Genomic DNA, 21,886 nt, shown 5'->3' with positions numbered 1-21,886 from the left:
AGGCAGCATGTTCGAATGACCTCCCATGGACTATTGTCCACAGGGGTTGACCGAGGGGGGTAGACCCAAATGACTACCCATAGACTATTGTCCACGGAGATCGATATGGTCAGCTTGAATAGCCTCCACATTACTGTCCCGTGGGCGGTGACTCAACCCTCATTGTTCACATTGGCGCTTATATGGTTACCAGCTAGTTGGATGAGATTGATTATCAAAATATTCTCTATCAGGTAGATATTGAAGATGACAGTTTTAATTTTATGATATAATAGTTTGGTACCTAAACAATTAATGTAAAATTTATATAGTTGTCATATATATATATATATATATATATATATATATATATATATATATATATATATATATATATATATATATATATATATATATTCTTTCGGAGAATACCTTGTTCATATATTTTTATCACAAGGGAATGCTCGTGCAACAAAGTTGTGATGCATTTTCCCTTGGTTACGTGGGTTCATAAATTTCTTCGGGGTTACGTGGTTGCTTTTAGTTTTGCTAGCATGGTAGCTTGCTTGCTATTTATAGCATCATGTTGTAATATACATTTTTTTGGCAGAAAAAAAACAAAATTATAAATTATCTTTGATCCCGATGTATATAATTTTGCAGTAAAATTTCTTATTTATTATTTATAACAAAATTATTTATTTTAATTTTTTATTAAACCTATCATCCAATAAACTAACCCACTACTCTGATTAATGGTCCATTAACTCGAGACTTGATTGAGTTGATGTTCTACCTAGTTTTGATTACAAGTGAGATAAGCATAAACTAATATTTTCTTTCAGTTTTCTGGAAACATTAGTGTATTATTGTATATTAGTATAATATTGTACAAGTGAAGATGTTGTTTGATGTAATGGAAATTTATAGGGTTTTTTCTTATAAAAATAAATCTCACTCTTGCATACTTTTACCTCTTTTTCCATTGTCAACCCTCGAAATAAAAAGAGAAAAAGAAATAAGTAGATGTCAATTTTGATTGTCAGCTAGGGTTGGTTATAAAAAAATTGAAGTATTTTATGGACAAAGGTATGTGAATGATGATTATTTGAAATTTACTATATTAGGTTTATTGAATAAATATTTTATGCTGAGATTTATTTTTTTTAAAAAAAAATATCAATTTCAAATACTCAATATTTTGTCCATCCTCACCAAACAAATATTTTATATTATATCTTATGAGATTTTGGACCTTCAATTTTTCGATAAATAAATCTAAATGGACCGATATTAACAAAATTTGTCTAATTGAAGGTATATATCTTTTGAGGGATTGATCTAAAATATTCACATGTCAAACATATACAATCAATATGTCGTTATAGTTAAATTTTCATAATTAGTATAATGACATTGAAATTCTAATCTAATGTAAAATTTTAAATAGAAGTGTGTGAGAGGAGAAAACGAGAGAAAACTTTTAACAAAATACAAACAATAAAAGGAAGAAAAAAAATAACTAACTGTCGTGAATAATTCAAGCATTATAAATATTTTTAAATTTTATATAATATTTAAAATCGTTTTTATTTTTTATTTTTTTTATTTTATAAAACACAAGGGGACTATATTATCATATTTACCAATTAAACTAATTAATATTTTTATAAATTTATTAGATGAGATTTTAAATTATTAATTTTTATTAAATAATTTTGATATATCAGTAGTTTTTACGTCTCAATCAAAATCTAACTTAACATATCATATATCAAGATCTCATCATCATCATCATCATCACCGAGGACAAGGTATTTACAAATAAAATTAATTGATATTTTTATAAATTTATTAAATGAGATTTTTAAATTATTAATTTTTACCAAATGATTATGATATATATTATCACTAAAAAAAAAGTTGAGAAAATTGATGTTGGCCCAATCAAGCCCGCTTCAACATCATGGGTTGCGGGATCGAGATGAACTGTACCCATATCTTATTGCGTTTCCTACTCATCCGTGACATGATGATTCGAATCATATATCTCAACCTCTCATATATTGTGTGTCCTACTCATCCGTGACATGATGATTCGAATCATATATCTCAACCTCTCATCTCTCGTCACAGTCATCTATTTCTTTGTCATTTTCCTCTTTATTTATTTATAAGAACTTAATTCCCACCGCTTCCAATTCCATATTTAGTCACAGCATGCGATGGAAAGTTTGTGACGCAGAGGGCGAGATGGGGCCTGCCGCCGACGCTGCCATGGTGGCGGCGGCGGCGCCGCCGTCGAAGAAGATGGCTGCGGACTTCCTCATGGGCGGGGCCGCCGCGGTGGTGGCCAAGAGCGGGGCCGCGCCCGTGGAGCGGGTGAAGCTCCTGCTTCAGAACCAGGGGGAGCTTATGAGAAGGGGGTACCTGACGATGCCGTACGGAGGCATCCGGGACTGCTTCGCTAGGGTTCTCAGAGAGGAAGGGGTTCTGGCATTCTGGCGAGGCAACCAGGCCAATGTCATCCGATATTTCCCAACCCAGGTTGGAAATTTCTAGGAGTATGCCTCGAGAATTAGGGGTAAATTTGCATGAGAGTATTTGTTGTAATCGTTCGTAAATCTGCTTTCTTTTGATGATTTTTAGTAGAATCAAAGTTAAAAATAATTTCATATTATGCAATATTCAGAAGAAAAATATGAAATCACAATGTTTTCTGGTGATATCATTGGTTAATGATGTCTTCATGAGAAAATTAATCACATCAGCAAAACTCATGATACAACTTGAGATAATATAGGTTTAGAGCCTCTTTTTCAGTAACCCATCTTTGAACTAATATTACTGAATTAATTGATTACAAGGAGGAGAAGTTCTACTCTAGTTAGGTGGAATGTTTGAAATTTTAATCGGATTCCCTTGGATGGCGCCGATGCTTTGCATGCTTGGTTGGGGAGTGCCTAAAGCATCTTCTAGCATAGAAGATGTGTGTGACGTTTTAGGTTTTAGCGGAAGCCACTTATGCCGAAAGTTACAACTTTGACAAGGGAACAAGTCAAAATAGTTGTCAGCTGGTGTAGAGTGTCCTATAGTTATTGCAACACTTTGATAGATTAGGTCTCCTCTTATCAGATAGCCTTGCAGTTTCACGTCCCGCTTGCTCGACATGCTAAATGTTTGCAGCTGTTGAGTTTACAGCAGATTGTTTTAATGGAGTGCATGAGTCATCAGAGAAGACAACAACAGGAGAACCAAATTATAAACAAGACCAAAGTAGGAAAAGGCTGATTGGTCATCACATTGAATAACAAGTTTATTACATTTCTCAGAGCATTAAAAACTCCGAACATTCTAAACAGACTGAAACATCACATTTATGTTTTTTTCTGTTATCATGTCCTTGCATGAGGCATCTACTGTAATGAGTGATTTGTCACCAAAAGATAATATGATATGCTATAAACGCAAGGTGTTCATCGTTGCAGTGATGATCTTACTCTTTTTTTTTTAATATGAGTAAATTCTCCTATAAAAAAATTTGTAAACAAACAATAAGCTAGATTGTCGTTCTAAGAGAGAACAATATGAACAAGCTGTAATGTTCCAACTGTTTGGGATCATCTTCATGAATGATTTTCCATCTTTGAGCTCTATACAAAAATCTCTAGTTAAATTAATAAAATTCAAATATTTTCTTTAGTCTCCCTTTATCTCTCCTCACCTCACTAACAATGTTAATCGATTTGTCTCATTTAGCCACAATATATATAGATCTCCTTAAGTATGAGCATGCTACCTTAGTAATAATTTTTCCTCATTTTATTTACTATTTAGCATTAGGGTTGCACTTGACTGTCCATGAATAAACATATTATTTTTCTTCTATTATTCCTGCTAATTGTGTTCATCTACCTTAACATTCTCATCGCAACCATACAAACTTTTCAAACATCTTATAAGAGATCATAAAGAAAATATAAGTTATATAAATAAAATGTGCTTCAAAGGAAGTTGTATTCTGCTTCTATTAGACAATACATCAAATTTTCAAACACTTCCAAGTTTTACATGATTGACATGCATGCCTCAAAGAAATTTGTTCCTTGCATCTAAATAGACGTAGCTCAAAAGTTCAAACATTCAATTTTTAGTGAAGTCCACACTTGTAGTTATTGTGCTTCATACCCTTACTTTAATATCCTTCAACACAATTTTTTAATTGTATTATTATTTGAACTATCTTAAACAGTAACACGGTTGGCCCTGCCCTTTTTTCCAATAGGCCTTTAATTTTGCATTCAAGGGCTACTTCCGGAGCCTTTTTGGTCGCTCAAAAGAGAAAGATGGTTATATCAAGTGGTTAGCGGGGAATGTAGCTTCAGGTAGTGCAGCTGGAGCGATGACATCCATGTTACTGTACCATTTAGATTATGCACGAACCCGGCTAGCCACAGATGCAATTGAATCCAAGGCTAACAGTCAACGCCAGTTTAAAGGGCTACTTGATGTGTACAGGAAGACAGTAGCAAGTGATGGCGTTGCTGGCTTGTATCGAGGTTTTGGGGTTTCTATAATGGGCATCACTATGTATCGGGGCCTGTATTTCGGCATTTACGATACCTTGAAGCCTGTTGTTCTAGTTGGACCGCTAGAGGTAATTGTCTAACTCTTACTCTTCATATGAGATTGTGAGCTGTGAATTTACTTGATCATAGGCGCTTCATTTCTCGCTAACAAGCAAATTTCTTTTTCCGCTTCTGTTCTTTATTGGCCATTAAGAAATTGATTGATTTGTTGCAGGGTAACTTCTTAGCCAGTTTCATGTTGGGCTGGAGCGTGACGACATTTTCTGGCATCTGCGCATACCCTTTCGATACACTGCGCCGGAGAATGATGTTGACTTCTGGACAGCCTGCCAAGTATAAAAATGCATACCATGCAATGAGAATGATCATCTACAGAGAGGGTTCATTTGCTCTGTTTAGAGGAGCTGCCGCAAACATGCTTTCCGGTATGGCAGGAGCAGGAGTTCTTGCAGGATATGACCAACTCCAACGAATTACAAGTGGGCACGGTTATGGTCTCGAGCACAAGCTTAGAGAGGGTCTGAAATGATGTTGACCTGTTTGAAAAATGAATAAAGACCATTTTTCATGATACATATGTGGTTGTGAATGATGCTTCTCATTGCAAGAAATGCAGTCTTTGGAAATTAGAGGAAGAGAGACTCTCCGAAGAGAATCTGTATGCCAAATTTAATTACCTTGTACATAAGGAGACAAGATGTAAAGTATGTGAAATTGTACTTGTCAATTTTCTAGATATAATTTGAAACAATTCAACAGCTAAAGATCAAGCAATAGAAAATAGTGTTTTGAAGGTTGTGCCATTGTTTTTTTTTGGGGCAATTCTTGGTGTTAGCACTCTGCTTCATGTTCTTCGTGCTAAGTTGTAATTTTGGTTCAGCCATGGCTTGAAATGAAAGCATGTATCCATATTTAAAGGTATATTTGATGATCACCCAGCTATGCTTTGAGCGAACCCTGAATCTGAGGCAACAACAACATGGAGAAGACAAAGCCCAATCATTTCCTATTTATTCTGAAAAGAAGCAGAAATCATCAAATGACGACAGTGCCTCATATATGCTTCGCTTGGCTAGAGACATAGTAAGTAAATGTCTTTCAATGCTACAACTCAGATGTAAACACCATCCACAGGGAATGAAGTTGTAACCAAACAGATCCATTCATACAGTTTCACATTTTGTGTGTAACTGTCTAAATTGAATGTTCCAATCAAAGATCATTGGACTCGGCCAACAGAACTTTGTTTTATGTATCAACCGAAAGGAATATGGAATGACAACTGAATCTAGCGTACAAAATTTTACAAACACACGATTGCTTTCATCTTCCAAGAAACCCATCAGAACATTTTAAGCAGGACAAGCTCTATCTGAAATGCTCATGCAAAATCCACCTGATGCTACCTTCATACTCTGTAAGCTGTAACATTCTTTTTTTCTTTCCTTGAGATGGACTTTCCTTGGTCATTCCTCTTTCTTGGATAACTTCCATTCTCTTACCTCGTTAAAAGCCTAGTCATCCCAGTCTGCATCCCAACCATCTTTCTTTGGAGTCCTTGAAGTAAGACCATTCGATGAAACACTAGGAGTAGTGTGTTTCTGAGGCCTTGTCACTGATTCGTCATCCCAATCATCATCCCACTCATCCCAGCCATCAACAGTCATGGAGTCAGCTGCAGAACTGGACTGTGGGTGTGCTCCCATCTCAAGCTGCTGGTATGGGATGCCAGAATCATCTCTCTTTCCTCTCTTCCTAAATCTGCAACAGACCCATGTTCCGCCAACAAGAACCACAGTAACAAGTAAAAAGTAGGTGCCATAAATTGGGGTCAGACGAGTTGCATAAGCAAGGAACTGCTGGAGAAGGTTCCAGTTAGAAACTGATGTTGCAATGTGAAGAACACAGTCCCCTTTTCCCGCATTTAGAACAATTTCTGTAACATTCCAATAATTAACTGGAATATTAATCTGCAAGAAAAGCCATTGCATGCATGTAAATGTGTTGCTTTTCCACACATCAGGAATATATATATATATTCCAAAGAGAAGAAAGATGTATAGACCCATATCCAACAAGAGTAATGATAAAGGTAACTTTCGGGAAAAGAAGATTATCATATATTTAGCTTAGCAAACAGTGCATCTGAAGAGCACAAGCTCCATAAATTCCAGACTTTCCGTGAGATGACAGCTTGTGATTTCTTCATCCCTTCCCAAGCCATAGGAATTAAAAGAGATTCCTACATGGCTAGATGAGCTTAAACTGCACATGACAAGGTAAAATTTTCTATACTCCAACTAATATACTTGATCTTAAAGCAACCTTTTTTCATATATCTTCTTTGACATAATGCCAGTAATCAACCCTGTATAAGATCATCAATTTAGCCACCACTACTTTTTTGCTAAATTCTTTCTTATACTTTATATTCTCTAGTATTGTTATTTCATCTATCAATATTGGTAATGGAATCAATTATGGATAATATTATTGGGATCAATGTCGGATTGGATCAATGGGTCCAAGTCGATCAAAATAATAAATAAAAAAATAAAAAATAAGGCATATATTATAGAATATATAAAATATAATCTGCAGAAAGGAAACAAATGTATTTATATATGCTAAAAATTCTTTTATTTTTTCTAAATTTCATCTTATTATTTTGATTTTTTTTCTCCATCCATCCACAGATTTTGCTCTGGGGAACCATAACACCTATTTAAAATTAACTCGCTAAGAATCCAAGTTTGTTGTACATGATGGGTACAGTATTTATTTCTTAGTTTCAATGACTAATAAATGCTTTAAGTAGAAAACAAATCTCTTCATTTGCACAGCACAAGAAATTTCAGAATAACCTAGGCATAGTAAGCATTGTTGACATTTTAATATGTTCAACGATACTATCTCCCACATATCTAAATAAAATAGTTGTTCTAAACATTGCAATTTAAGGAAAGCCATATGGTAGTGAAAAGGAGAATGAACCTTCTTGGAGATGTTTCTGGATAGAGGTCCAATATCATGATCAATATGTAAAGCAGGTGTTCCCCAAATTTTCACATTAAAATCATCATCCCCAATATTCTGGACTAAAAGGGACAAATTATTTGAATCTGCAAATAATGGAAGCAGAGAACAAACAAAGATACGATGAGGTGGACAAAATGACTAATACAAAAGCTTCATGGTTTTCTTGTATTTTTTTCCATCTGACAATTGCATGTAAAAGAAAGAAAGCAGTGTAGAAACAAGAATTTTATGAAAGGCGCTCGATCGTGTAAACAACTTTATCCTCAAAATACTTCTTTTGGGAACAACAATCAACACAGAAAGGAGATACAAAGAAATCTATGAAGAAAAGCATAAAATCAGGATATCTTTGCTGGCTGCAAACAGTATCCCATTGGAAAAGGGACCTATTCATCGTTAGTAATTGTCAAACTTCTGGTACCTATTGCCATGCTACAATTGCTAAAAATATGGTACCTACTTGAATTTACTTGGAAACTTGCTTTCTGTATCCCCTTTAAACTACTTACATCTGAATAAGTTTCAATAGTGCCATGAGATCATTGCTTTAATTTGGTGATTCCCAGTCACTTTTTTCTTTTAGCTTTTGGATCTTATGAATTTTTAGCAAAAGAAACTGAAAATTCAATGTATAACATCATCTGGAAGCAAGCTTAATTCTTTCATAGAAGTTTATAAAATTCTTATAATCAAGCCAGAAACCACATTCATTTTTTCTGAAATTTGTTGGTGAGAAACTAGTCTAACACCATGGTATAAAAGGTCAAGTCTGAGATTTTGAAAGGTAGCTTAACCTAGTTAAGCCTTTGCTTCCTCTTGGTGAATTTCCACTAACTAATGGTGCAACTTACATTAGGACAGAGGGATGTAAACTTTATCCTGGACATGACAAAGACCTAGATTTAAGTAATGTTCTACCCAACAAACCATGGATGGCCAGAGCTAGGGCAAAAACAGCAAGCTCAGTGCACAAGGTTCCCATCAATTAGGGAGGTAGAGTCAGTATATGCATCTTGAATTCTACAGAGAGACAGCTTCTGTCACTTAAACACTTGCCACATAGATCATACATGATAAAGTAGAAACCAACATAGAACATGTCGGTAACATTAATCAGTTCATACAAAGAAGGAAATGGAGAATCCTGAATGCAAAAGATAATAGAAGAATTACAAGGAGAAAGATGCAAAATCTTTGATTCTCGTATCTTGTTTGCCTTTGAGGTACTTTACAACGGACGAGTAAGGTATTAACTATTATTACAAAAATCTTCTGCCTAGGCAAAGACAACATAGAGGGAGACTAGAAAGGCCAACATTGACCCCTCTATTATTTAAAGAATGTGCACTCCCCCAACCCCTCACAGCCGATAATTGCAAAATTGTGCATGTACATGTTCAAATGGGCTCTTCCAACTTATAAAATGCCTTTGCAACAGTAAGTTGCAGAAGTGATGAGGACATACAATGGTTGGACTAAAACCCTAAAACTCTATAAAAGTAATTCTTGATGTTGTCTATGTTGTAGCTAATTTAATAAAATGTAATCTGTCTAAATTCTATTTTTAAAAACTAACTGCACAATATATAGAGAAATAATTTATAGTTCACATAAGACTCTTATGTTGTCCCAAACCAAACTCCAATAACAAATCATACTGAGGCATCAGTACAAATTTTGAATGCCATTACTACAATGTACTCGGTGCTGAGATCTTCTGCTTGCATTAGGTGGACTGGAACAAATTGTTTCAGCGATGAGAAGAGGCATATGTTATGAGAAACTGAAGTGGTGCTACAACAGCTTGGAGCAGTATTTATCAAGTGAAAATAGTACTGCTACAAAGAGAAGCAGCAATATAATGGGGCAGCTCAGATCATTGAGTTAGGAGATTGCAAATGTACAATCCTTTGCAAAGCTTTATAAAACTATAAAGAAGATTGAATAATTTTCAAAGAAAAAATGAAGAATCTGAAAAGGGTTTAGACAGGCTTCAAGAAATAAGTTAAAATACAATAAAAGGTATCCCAGTATCAGGAATGCTGACAAGAAATCGTAACTAGTCATTATGGATTTCAAAGGTAAAGAACAAATATTAGATTGAAGGTCTAATAGAAGTAGGAATTGCTCCTGAAGACCAGATTCCATCTACATTTTCTGCAGGAACGGGAGATCATCGGAAAACCACTACAGATGTGAAGGATAATTAACCATCTAGTAACATTATTCCACTAGAACATACGACTATGCATAGCTTGGACTGCAGAATTAGAAAATCAAGAGGGTTGTTTTACCATTTTCAGAATGTTGAAGACAAGCGACCAACTTATCATTAACGCATCTAGTAGATTGAGGTCCGCAAGTCTCCTTTACCACATAATTATCTTCCAGTTTAGTCGGGCTCATACTTTTCTCTTTAGTCGAGCCAGAGCTTCCAGATTTAGCATTGTCTTCTTCCCTTCTCGGATATCCTGTTGCACCATCATCTTTCTTGGTTTGCTCTCCAGAGATCGAATTTTGTGGAGATTTATTCTCTATCTTGCTGGGTTGTGGTGGATAGGTAGAACCACCAGGAACAGTTGAGTCGTTAGGTTTTGGTGGAGGCTTCTGGCTCAATCCAGAAACATTGCTTTTCGCTGAAGCAACCGGATTCGGGGCCGCAGATAGCGAAACCTGATTGGAACTTATCAGACATCTCCTATACCCTAATTCAAGAACGACGCAGGAGCAAAAATAAGAAAAAATTCAGACTTTACCTTATCATCATCAAGTAGAACACGAGATGAAGCAACGGATGCAACCAAAAGGAAAAGAACCGACAGGATCGCTCCTAAGGTTCGGATCCTTCCCATCCTCGTGTATCAAGAACTGCGGGGAGAGCAGAAAGATCTACAAAGATCGCTTCTAAAAGCAGCCAGATGAATTGGAGCAAGAATGATGGTGAACGTTGCGATCGAGACGAGTGGAAATTGCTAATCCTCCGTGGAGGACTGAGGGAAGAAAGAGAGAGGGCTTGAAGGACGAGGAGGGGGCGACGCAAGATCGCTTCTAAAAGCAGCCAGATGAATTGGAGCAAGAATGATGGTGAACGTTGCGATCGAGACGAGTGGAAATTGCTAATCCTCCGTGGAGGACTGAGGGAAGAAAGAGAGAGGTCTTGAAGGACGAGGAGTGGGCGACGCGACGAAGACGAATAGCATTTGGCCGGAAACGTCGAACTGAGAAGAGCACCTGGGGCCGCACCTGCAAAACGGATCAAATTCATGCCGGAACGGAGTCAATTCGTCGGACCCGTTTTGATGGATTCGGATCCCGTTGTCTCACACTCCGATCCAAGATACCGGATCTGAGCCGGCTATGAACTGGACATCCAACCCGTGAGGAGAGGGAGAGACGGAGAGCTACGAGAGATCGCCAGAACGAGGCGCCGCCTTCGTCATCTCCATAGCTGGACTGGTACGCTCCGGAGATCCGCTTCATCGTCCGTGGGAGAGCACCTGAGGTCCGCGATTCTGCAATCAGTAGCAGAGATGGAGCCCAGAATCAAGAAAGGGCGACACGAATCGAGGGAGATAGATATGGATTCGTGGGGAACCCTCGACGGAGAAGACGCATCGACGGCGATCAGATTGCCGTCGCGGGGTGGAATCACTGCGCTGGTGAGGATGGAGGCAAACGGTCCGGATCGATTTCGTAATTATGAGAGATGTGACCACGGATCGGGTCGGATTGATTTAAATCAGGTTTCGATCCGAATTTAAACCGTTCGGCTTTTAAATTGGATCATCCGTCTATCTATCTTAACTTCAAAATACAGTCGTCATGTCTTTTTACACAATGGATGGTCAATAATGACCAAGATGTCACAATCGTAGGCTATTATCTACACCGACCTATCTCTATATTATACAAGATAAATGTGTGTGTTTTACCACATGCGATTATGGTGTATCTTCGTCATCATTCATCAGCCAATAGGTACGGTACCTTCATCAACAATGCCCTATACCAAAACGCACTGTCCTACGCCACAGGTGCGGTGGTGGAGCTCGTAAAGTAATCATAGAGGCTTATCATCTATCTCTTAATTAAGTAGCTCTTTTGAGATGGCAGGACACAGGAGAATCCGTACGTACACACACTCTGCAGCAAAGTTGTTTGGGAATCGTGAAGGGTAGGTATTCCCCAAAGCATGCGTAGCCTCTTCTGCGAACAATGTGATAATAGGTAAACCCTAAAACCTAGAGACCTATTGAAGAAGCTGATGGTGGGAAGAAAGGGGGAAGTCACACGCTCGTTGTCGTTGCACAGCTCAGCACAGTTGCTCGTGGTCACTAGATCGACAAAGAGGACGAAGATTAAGAGGGTGTGATATGGTCCTTTATGTGATGTTGGTCCTCGCTTTCTCTAAAGCTATAGCTGAATCTGCATGCCTTGTCTCCTCAGAGACTAAGCGAGCGGTCCAAATCTTCTTCCTCTAAGGCCACTTGGATATCAGTGGGGCACAGCTCAAACTCCACCTCAGGGGTTGCTCTCGTGCATGCAAACATCAACATTGTTCCATCTTCTCAGAGGGATTGATCTGTAGATGGTTCATATTTCGAGTGGTACTCACTCACTCACTCACAGCAGTTCCAGATTTAATCTTCTTGTTGTATTGGCTTGCATGCTTTCTGTCATAAACCTGGATTGCTTAGTCGATTAGTGTATGTGCATTTGTCATAGAGTTACTTCTTGCTCGTTAAAGTGACAGTCTTTTGTTTCCTTTACCGCACTCGAAACAGGTAGAGAGATGCAATGGTGATTTCACACGTCAGTTTCTTTGGAGACTCGGGCTAATATTTGATAGCAGACATCATGTCGACATTTTACCTAATGCCAACACCAACTGGATGCTTCCAGGAAGAACATATATACCGAGAGTCAACCCACCCAAGGATGGATTCCTTTTACTTTTTACCTATATAACACACCAAGGTTCAAATTTAGGAGAGCTTTAAGAAAGAGGATAGCATTCATGTCTGACTTGGTAGTCGCATTTGGTTGGCAATTTACTTTGTAAAATAGGGTGAAGATCGAGATTATTCCGATTAAATAATTATTTCTAAAGTATGAAATTGATGAAATAAATTATATATGTATATAATAAAAGAGGAGAGAGAAAACCATATGCAAATATTATTGAAAAATGAAGTGAAGACTATAGAATAAACAACTTCTTGTGCTGCTCTTACAAATTATTTGGGTACAAAAATTGAAGTGATTGTTGCAGTTGAAGTTGAATTCCAAGCTTCATTTTCGACAAAAAAAAATTTGTATCATGACTTGGTAATAAGATTATATAATTGGTAGGTCTAACTTTTTGTATATAAATTGCAAATTTTGAAAATTGCATATAGGCCATTATGTTTAATCTTAGTTAGTTGACCATGTTTGACCTTTCTAATTGAAACTCTAATGTATAGGAATACCCTTTGGATTCTTACCATGGTATTAAGAGTATTGGCGTTGTAACCATGGTTATAAGTGGTTAAATTGAGTATTCTCGATGGATGTTCTCCAAAAGAGGTATATGTTGAGGATCTTACCATTTGATGGGGCATATATGTCATACATGCATGTAATATCTTTGCTAGAATTAAATACATACATGTATGTAAAAAAAAAAAAAACATAATGTATAAACCATGGTGAAATTTTAATTATCCATAATTTTATTTTTTTCAAAATCTTAATTTATAATTTACAATATCACAAGACACCTCAAAGTAGACACTATGGTCTACACTAAGTCAGCCTAAATCATATATTGTTCATGTATGACTTGTTGATATCGATAAAATCCCACAAAACCAAAGGGCATCAATGACCACATGAAGGTTGAGTACACAACTAAACAATACACAAAATTGAGTTCTGGATATCCTTAATATGATCGATTTAACTTAAATTTGGTAAATTGTATAAAAGCTAATTTTTTATACTTTTATCCAAAAAGATTTGGCGTCAAAATACTTATGGTTGCGGTCATTATATAATAAGTACGACAACACAATATAAACCACTAATTCCCAATTATTTAAAGTTAGCCATCGATCAACAATAACAGTCAATCAAAATATTAAATCATCGAATGATATATGGCCCATCTTATGCCACGCGAACGACCTCATTTTCTATTAGAATTTCTTTCTTCTTGGTTACATATATGTATATTATTTCATGTACGTGTACAAGAAATGTCTACAATCTCGGTTTAGTCCAATTCGTTGATTTAGTCGGACACAAATCTTTAATTGAGCTATTGAAAGAATATTTCGGGACACAATCTTTATTTAAGAATATTATCACGTAACAAGTTTTGAAGTACCACGACCCATCCAATATTCTTCTTTATATATATATATATATATATATATATATATATATATATATATATATATATATATATATATATATATATATATATATACTCTTATTTCTCTAAGGTAATGGACAGGTGTGACGGGCTATCTTCGCCGACAACCGGCTTAATCTTGGCATCGTGAACTGGCGGCTCGGGTCGCTTGAAGTGGGCGAGGCGAGCCAACTCTTCAACCGAGCCCGCGATCTTCTGGACCCGGAGGACCAAATCGGCGAGGAGGGAAGCGGTGGTCGCCACGTGGAGGAATTCGGGCAGGGCGATGTCGTCGGAAAGGGAGTCCCTCCATTTTCCGATCGCCGCCACGGCTGCCGACGCGTGCCGGCCGGCCGCGGAAGGCACGGTTATGGTCCGGATAGCCGTTGAAAGCTCCTTCAACGTGTTGGCGGATTCGGTGGCCATCTCCTTGCATGCAGCTCGGATCCTTAGTTGGAGATCCGGATCCGTGTTCGTCTGCGGGTAAACTCAACTGGGTCTTTAGATTTCCTTAGCACGACATTATTATTATTTTCTTTCTCTGTTTTGATAGAGAGAGAGAGAGAATGTACCTTGGATTTTGTGGAGGTGGTGATGATGTAGGCAGCAAGAGCGTCCATGGAAGAAGCACACTGACGACTGAGAGCTCCAATCTTTAGGTACTGTTTCCACGGGTGACGGAACCAGAAACGACCATGGCACGGCTCCCACCTCGCAAAATTTGCCTGCAAGAAGGAACAATAGTGAGTTGCAGCAACTCGTGGGACATTGATAGATTGCTGCCATCTTATGGCGTGGCGTCGTCTTGCTTACTACAATAACTTGTTTAGATTAAGACGGGTAATTGGCTCAGGTTGGGACGACAAAAGCAGTCTCCGTTAAAAAGTGTGCTGTTGGTGCACTTGCACTTAAGATGACGACCACTATAAAGCACACAAGTTAAAGTTTAGCTTGTCCATCAGTTAATTGATTAATAAAAGACGAAAGTAAGACCATGATTGCCCTAGAAACCTCTAGTATTATAACACATTGGAAGGACGGATTGACTTACCAAGGAGTCCTCAGTGGGCTTGGAGTTGAGGACACTCTTGTAGGCCTGCAGAAAGGTTTTGCCCTCCAAATTCTCAATCCCTCCTTTCTCCGCAAAGCATTCTGCCGACAGTCCTGCCATTTCCATCCATCAATTAGAACCATCGAATGTTTTTTTCTTGCAGAAGTTGAACTTCATGATTGTTTCTACTACTTGTACGGCAATATAGATCGCGCTCTTTGCCTCTACACCTTGGGATGGGTGGCACCACATGTCTACTGAGTCAAACAAAGCGTGGGCACTTGCGGAATTGGAGACGCACCAAGTTGGTGGAAGGCCCATGATGCCATGGGCAAAACATCCTGTCTCCGATTCGTTTGCGAATGAATGCTTTTTTGTTCTAATGACAATGAAGAATTGTACTGTTCTAAGGTGCACATGTAAGCATGCTTGCTGTTCTCAGCTGCAGGATATTTAGTGTTAGGGTGGACACGCCGGGCCACGGCCTGTGGCCCTCGATAGTACTGTTCGTATACCTTCGAGGAAGCTCGCAAGCTTTTCCAAGTTTCCAGCCACAAGCTTGTGGAGATCTTCTCCTGCCCAGATGGGGAAGACGAAGATTGAGGTGCACAGGCAAGTGGCCACACCAATGGCAATGGTGGAGAGCCTCTGGTGAGCCAGCTGCACCAACTTGTCCACCCGATAGCTCGACACCGCCACAAGGCTAAACGTCAGTATAAATATCGTCACCCCGTAGTCGTATCTTGCTTTGATCTCCGGTATGAATCGAGAGAACGTCGCCGCCGAGGCTGGAGGGATGACATGCAGTACTGCATCGTCAGAACCCCATGCATGGCCTCCCATAAGATGAGAAAGTATGAGAAATTATGCTTACCAAGTGCGAAGACGAAGAGGCCGAGAAGTATCGGTTCTCCTTTCTCTCCGCAGTGGACCGCTATCTGATGAGCTGCTACTCCCAGTGCACCAGCAAGTAGTGTTGCGAAAGCCCTGTTGAGGCCCTTGCTTAGAGTTCCACCTAAGGAGCAACATCACGAAGATGTCAGTTTTTCGTTACGTTCATTATAATCGAACATCGAGACACATCGCAGTACAAGATCTCACGAACCAACTGTGTATTCCATCACCACCACTACGGTGAGCACCGCCCACATGGTGGAAACCCCGAAGCCATCAAAGAGGGGCGTCACGTAGTAGAAGACGGAGACCATTGTGAGAGCCAACCCAACCTTGAAGGAGTGCCCGATCCGTCGCGGGTCATCTTCTCCGGTCTTCTTCACCTTCCTGAAGAACTCGACGACTCTTGTGCTCAGGCTGTCTACTAGTGAGATAGCGTCGGACCACCATGGCGAGAAGCCAATCTTCTGACTGCTTTGGAGACCGAATTCCATAGCTTGATCTTGACGGTGGAAATAAGCGGGTGGAAGAAACCCCACAAGGTAGTGGCCTTCCGACCGAGGCTTCTCTTTCCCTCCTTGGTCGGGTGGTCAACCTGAGGTTACAGGACAAGGAGGCAAAGGGGGATGAGAAGGAAATGGTGCTCCAACGTCGTTTATATAAGATTGGAATATGCGTTTGCACGCTGGACAAAATTCCTTTGGCTTTATAGGTAGCTAAAGGATTCTTCGAGAGAGAAGGGTAGTGAGAATATTAAGAAATATCTTCAGATTCTCCTTTCGAAATTGGAATGATCACAGTGCCACAGCATATATTCGAGTCACAAGGAATGTTCAGTGCATTACTTGCCATCTCTCGGGAGAGGCACAAAAGTAGTCGAGAGAAGTCACTTCCAGAGTTCTCATGGATCGAAAATACTATATTTCAGTCATTTCCACCCACTTGACCGCATGCATATGTACCAATCTCTGACGCATTCTTTTAACCGGATCAAGCTGTACAGAACCCGCTGCTCCATCTGTAAAGCAGCAGTCCGTATGGCCGTACCACAGGTGGGGAGTCAAAACTCCTTTTTGTTCTCACCACAGTATTTTACCGACATGAGAGTTGGTGGCGGCTAGCTGTTCGCCACACTGTTAGATGCGTGCCGAAGATGATGAGTCGAGGAACATGGATTGAGACCTACCGTGACTTGGATGCATACGTACGCTGCAAAACATTTTTACTTTGAACAAGTAATGATTTGTTTTGAATTCTTTTCCTATATGAAATTTATTTTAAAGATTTTTTTCTTGAAGAACAAGAGTCTGTGTATTTGAGGGTTTGACACTTAAAAGTATTTTGTATTCTCTTTTGATACACTTTGAGAGTAGTTGTGTTGCATCAAAAAAATTGTGCTCGATATTATGTCTTTATCCTTGAGAATATTATGTGTTTTTTTTTTCTTATTTTTTATATTTTTTTATTTTAAGAACTATATTCAATCTACGACGAGTCATCATGATGAGAGTCATTTTTGTTTAACAATGACCGAGGAAAACATGATCATTCGAAAAAGACATATGTTAGTCTAACACTAAAGAGAAGGAAAGTGATATGCAAACAACTTTAGTTACTAATTATCTATGTTTGTCGGATGAAAATTTCAAGTTAATAGAACCATAATTTTGACTCAAATCCATCTTTTACGACTCATATTTGAGCTAAAACCAAGTTAATTTCATGTTAAAAGATGAGATATTTAGCGAATATTAATATGCGAGATGAAGATCGAGGGAAGAGAGGATTAAACATATTGATATCATATATACCAATTATATTTCTCTTGGTGATATTATCATAAAAAAAGATTAGTGTGGTTAGATTGTCCAACAAAGTAAAGTCCATTAATGAATTCCTTAGATTTATTAGATGTTACTTACAAGATTGATTTCACCCTTGGAGTCTTTGGCAGAGAGGAGTAAGAAAGATTCTACTACTTACGACATGTCTTAGGTAGCTTTTCTATATGGACTTCATTTTCTATTAATTGATTTAATTGTTAGTAATTTTTGGGCGAACTAAATAAAATATCCTTCAATCTTTTTAAAATTTATTATTTAATTATATCTTAAATATTGTGTAAATAAAATAGTACGACTGTAAAGGGCATTTGTTACTTTCATCATCAGTTCATCGAAGTTGGTATCGAGCAAGTGGATCAAAGGAAGCGGACGTCAGATTCAATGGATGTGGACGACTACTTTCCAATCCAATGGAATAATTATCTTAAAATTGCGTTGTGTTCTTATCATTTCCATATTCTCATTTTGAGTCGTCTCAGACAACTAATATCTCAATTAAATTACGTTCAAACTTGTCACAAGTCTCCTATTGAAGATTCGTTCATTGATCCTACAAAACTATATAGATTGTATTTAAGAGTTTTTAATATATAATCGAAGATAGAAATTTGAGTAAGCATGAAATGCTTTGAATATTTAATAAATAGGAGATGAAAACTGTAATTTAAATATGCATTGAGGTAAATAAGTGTTGCTTGGTAAAATTATATTTCAATAGTCTATTAAATATTTTATAACAAATTTATAGTTTTAATATTTTTAATATTTATTCAAAATTGAATACATATTTTTATTTAAATTATTAAATAAAATAAAATAAATGATTGTATGTATGTAATCTTATAAAAAATTTCATATGGCCCAAATATATAATAAATAAAAATATAATCAAATAAATAGGTATAAAATAATCTTTAAAATAAATAAATTAAATTATACCTTTATAAAAAATATAAATCATATTATTTTTCGCTAAATTATTTTAGTAACATTGTGATTTTAGATAAAGTTATAGGGTACTTTCGAAATTTAAAAATATATATATTAGCATCCTGTAAATGTTAAAATGCTAATGCTACTCTGAAAAAGTATCAGCATTTTTAATACGTTATCCAAGCTAGATATGATTTGAAATGTGCATTGAGCACTCCATGCACATTTCAAATATATTCTTAAATGCATCCATCCGGGCAAAAACCTATATGATATTTAAGTTAGTAAAGGTTAATAAGATTTAAGGATAAAAATATATGATTATTTATATGGTTAGTAGATGCATTTGGGAATCTTTAAATTGAAATCGAAGTGATCAATTTATTGGTGAGATGATTATACGAAATCTATAGTCATCATTTAGTCGTGAAGACAACTTTGTTCTCGATCGACGTACGATGAATAGACAACTTCGTTCGTATCGAGTTCATAAGGTAACGTATTTGTTGTCAGGTAACTGTTGACTTTAATTCGTCTTGAAAAATGAGAAAACTATAAAGTTGAACCCCTATATATAAAATAGAATCAGACTAACATTTCTTGTTCCCTTTTATGCCAAAATGAATTGAATAATGAATTCTATATGTCAGGTCAGGTCAAGATCCAAAGCAAAATCGCATCAGATAGATAGCAAATAAGGCACATACGCCCACCCATCCACGAGTCAACCTTTGGACCATACATCCACTAGAAGATATTGTCTTGAGCTCCTCCTCATCTGACACCTTCTGCTACCCAAACTCTCTTCTGCTAGAAAATATTATGCATTTTAAGCAAGTATAAAGTCTATCGAGCAAACTTAAGCTTGTCAGGTCTAAAATCTAACAATTATGATGTTATCATGTTGAAATATAATACATGCATTGAATTAATAGCAAATCTAACTCCGATAGATGATCTACATCTAGAATACGAATAGAAGTATACATACAAAAGGAGACCAGGAGCGGCTTTTCACTACGTGAAAAGGACATGCACGTAAGCTCTCTCTTCGTCATTCCCTACGGATTCCTCCTTGTCTTTTCAGCCTATCCCGATCCAAAAAGATGACATTTTGATGGTTTCCTTTTCTGACAATAGGCATTCCCAACTACGTTGATATCGTATGGTGGTTAAGCCTCTACACTTCCATGGCCATTCGACTGGCGCTTGGCGAATTTAGTTGCTCAAACACTAGGAATATGAGGAGATAAAGATCCATTATATTCCTATCCCACTCTCATGCTAATAATAGGAGGAAGAATGAAGATATATTCTTCTAAGCCACTCCAACTTGTTACTTTGCTGAGTGAGACATCTACACACACATGTGGCCCCTAATGTTCGCTCTGTCGGCGATTCTTATCAGTCCACCAAAATGTTGTGCATAAACAAAGATAATTCGATGTAGAATAAGAAGGGCACTTGTTGTAGGTGTTACCTAGCCATGTGGCTCGCCACTTGATACGTATACCAACACTAAACAAAGCGCAGGAATGATTAGCATGTATTGGAGTGTCATATCTCGGTGCTTAGTCTGTCTCTCTATTTGATCTTGAGTGGATCGATCATTGTGTCCAATGCTTCTCCGGTCTATTTAATCTTCTTATGCATGCAGGTTTTTGTGTTTTTGTGGAGTAACACCCTCATCGACTCATTGGCTATGGTACATTCATATACCCCTTCCTTGCTAGCTAGCTAGCTAGGCATAAGCGACTGCATTTATCTTTGCAATTATGATAAGCGAGTAGCGTTTATAGCTTCTCCAAAGCGTCGTCGTTCTTTGAGATTTGGTCACCGTTTGGAATCTACTTTGGGTTGAAGATAACTCAAGTAACGCTTTTCTGAGTGTGTGAAATGTCAGACTGCCATGGACGGGAGATGGAAAGCTCCACTGACAAGAACATCCTTAGTGGACTTGGATAGTGGACAGACCATTCGGAGAGCAGTTCATATCCTAATGGGTAATGGCCGCTCTTTTCGTCGGACTCGATGCTGATAAGGACATGCGTCCGATGTATCAATCCGTACCTATGCGTAGCTGCAAGTTTTCTTGCACTCGTGGGTGCGTAATTAGGTCACATGAAGATCTTCTCAGTCTCGTCAAAAAGCTACATCGTTCTCTGTCAAGCATATTGGAATAAGAAGTGCTTTGTCTCGTTGCTTACATCAGGTCGTGAGACGGCTTCCGTAAGGTCAAATCTTCGGCAACTGATATCTGAAGAAACGATGTGAAATTGTTTCATGTGGTATTCAGATATCAAACCCAGTTATGTGTCGATTATGAAGGCCTTTGTTCTTCCAAAGAAAAGATGATAACTCAATCGATCTGAGTTGAAATATAAGTTGGAACTCCTCCTACATGGATGATAACAAGTGTCGAGAGAGCATTCGCAAAATCAAAATATCTTTTTACACAAATATGAAGAAAAAAATGCTTACTTGTTCTTTTGACTTTTGTCATATGAATTGACTCAGACTCCACTTAGTGAGAAGCGAGTGCCTTTCAGGATTGCCATATGAACAAGTGGGAAAAGTGATGGTCTCCGTCCTCCATCTGCGATTTGTTTCAAAGGAGCAGTTGCTTGCACTGCATTTGCTCAGGTTCATGTGATTCATCAAATCTATCGATTATAAGTTTGATCACATTTTATTTCATTTGATTTAAATGTTATATCTATGAAAGATATAACATTTTCTAGGACTAATTGTTTTTTTATTATTTCAGACTAAAAAATTGTTTCAAAATAAATTTAAATTATGTCATATTATGATCTTAAATTAGTCCAATTTGTAGTATATCCCATGATAAGCATGACAAATACAATGATGTATTATTATTATTATTATGTGTTCATAAACACTTGATATGTATTATGACGAGTAAGATGAATTGGTGGTTCCTGTATCTCGTATCTTGGGCCTGACAAGGTGAGCCCAACATGAATATAAATAGTGTTCAATATGAAACACAAACCTTAAGGAGGCAAAATTAGTCGAAGAATGAAACGGTCCGGTTCTTCGCCTGACCACTAATACGAATTTGTCCGGTCCATTGCCGGTCGGATCGGACGTCTCAGCTAGTTCTTATCATGATCGATATCTGTCCGTCGATCTTGTT

General features: G+C 37.6%; 3 protein-coding genes across 5 annotated transcripts; 1 reads left to right on the top strand and 2 right to left on the bottom strand.

The window, feature by feature from the left end:
* Positions 1–2,178: 2,178 nt before the first annotated feature.
* Positions 2,179–5,361, top strand: LOC135615930 (ADP,ATP carrier protein ER-ANT1-like). Its single transcript, XM_065115025.1, has 3 exons — positions 2,179–2,526; positions 4,265–4,636; positions 4,783–5,361. The coding sequence occupies exons 1-3, from the start codon at positions 2,200–2,202 to the stop codon at positions 5,095–5,097; spliced, it is 1,014 nt and encodes a 337-aa protein (XP_064971097.1). The 5' UTR covers positions 2,179–2,199; the 3' UTR covers positions 5,098–5,361.
* A 345-nt stretch (positions 5,362–5,706) lies between these two features.
* On the bottom strand, positions 5,707–11,336 carry LOC135615929 (uncharacterized). Of its 3 annotated transcripts, XM_065115024.1 has the most exons (5): positions 11,203–11,310; positions 10,364–11,119; positions 9,902–10,280; positions 7,563–7,690; positions 5,707–6,538 (listed from the first exon to the last, which is right to left on the bottom strand). In XM_065115024.1, the coding sequence occupies exons 2-5, from the start codon at positions 10,457–10,459 to the stop codon at positions 6,083–6,085; spliced, it is 1,059 nt and encodes a 352-aa protein (XP_064971096.1). In that variant the 5' UTR covers positions 10,460–11,119; positions 11,203–11,310; the 3' UTR covers positions 5,707–6,082. The 3 variants fall into 3 exon arrangements, 2 of the variants coding, with proteins under 2 accessions (XP_064971096.1, XP_064971094.1); XM_065115022.1 differs by having other exon boundaries at positions 10,364–11,332; XR_010488190.1 differs by lacking the exon at positions 7,563–7,690 and having other exon boundaries at positions 10,364–11,336.
* A 2,725-nt stretch (positions 11,337–14,061) lies between these two features.
* Positions 14,062–16,571, bottom strand: LOC135613748 (aluminum-activated malate transporter 1-like). Its single transcript, XM_065110787.1, has 6 exons — positions 16,161–16,571; positions 15,930–16,070; positions 15,571–15,843; positions 15,056–15,168; positions 14,577–14,729; positions 14,062–14,481 (listed from the first exon to the last, which is right to left on the bottom strand). Exons 1-6 carry the CDS (start codon positions 16,441–16,443, stop codon positions 14,083–14,085), a joined length of 1,362 nt encoding a protein of 453 aa, XP_064966859.1. The 5' UTR covers positions 16,444–16,571; the 3' UTR covers positions 14,062–14,082.
* Positions 16,572–21,886: the final 5,315 nt, after the last annotated feature.

This window comes from Musa acuminata, chromosome BXJ2-6 (assembly GCF_036884655.1).
Source record: "Musa acuminata AAA Group cultivar baxijiao chromosome BXJ2-6, Cavendish_Baxijiao_AAA, whole genome shotgun sequence".
Lineage (NCBI taxonomy): Eukaryota > Viridiplantae > Streptophyta > Magnoliopsida > Zingiberales > Musaceae > Musa > Musa acuminata.
This window is presented reverse-complemented; position numbering and strand designations above follow the sequence as displayed.

Bases quoted from the DNA above. Each gene is read 5' to 3' on its own strand.
- LOC135613748 (XM_065110787.1), bottom strand. From the start codon at position 16,443: ATGGAATTCGGTCTCCAAAGCAGTCAGAAGATTGGCTTCTCGCCATGG. The intron at 15,844-15,929 runs GTAAGCATAATT...TCATCCCTCCAG, and splicing joins CCTCTTCGTCTTCGCACTTG to CCTCGGCGGCGACGTTCTCT. The intron at 15,169-15,570 runs GTATACGAACAG...TGGAAATGGCAG, and splicing joins GCTTGCGAGCTTCCTCGAAG to GACTGTCGGCAGAATGCTTT.
- LOC135615929 (XM_065115022.1), bottom strand. From the start codon at position 10,459: ATGGGAAGGATCCGAACCTTAGGAGCGATCCTGTCGGTTCTTTTCCTT. The intron at 10,281-10,363 runs GTAAAGTCTGAA...AGTTCCAATCAG, and splicing joins TTCTACTTGATGATGATAAG to GTTTCGCTATCTGCGGCCCC. The intron at 6,539-7,562 runs GTTCATTCTCCT...CTTTTCTTGCAG, and splicing joins CCAGAAACATCTCCAAGAAG to ATTAATATTCCAGTTAATTA.
- LOC135615930 (XM_065115025.1), top strand. From the start codon at position 2,200: ATGCGATGGAAAGTTTGTGACGCAGAGGGCGAGATGGGGCCTGCCGCC. The intron at 2,527-4,264 runs GTTGGAAATTTC...TTTTTCCAATAG, and splicing joins TCCGATATTTCCCAACCCAG to GCCTTTAATTTTGCATTCAA. The intron at 4,637-4,782 runs GTAATTGTCTAA...GATTTGTTGCAG, and splicing joins TTCTAGTTGGACCGCTAGAG to GGTAACTTCTTAGCCAGTTT.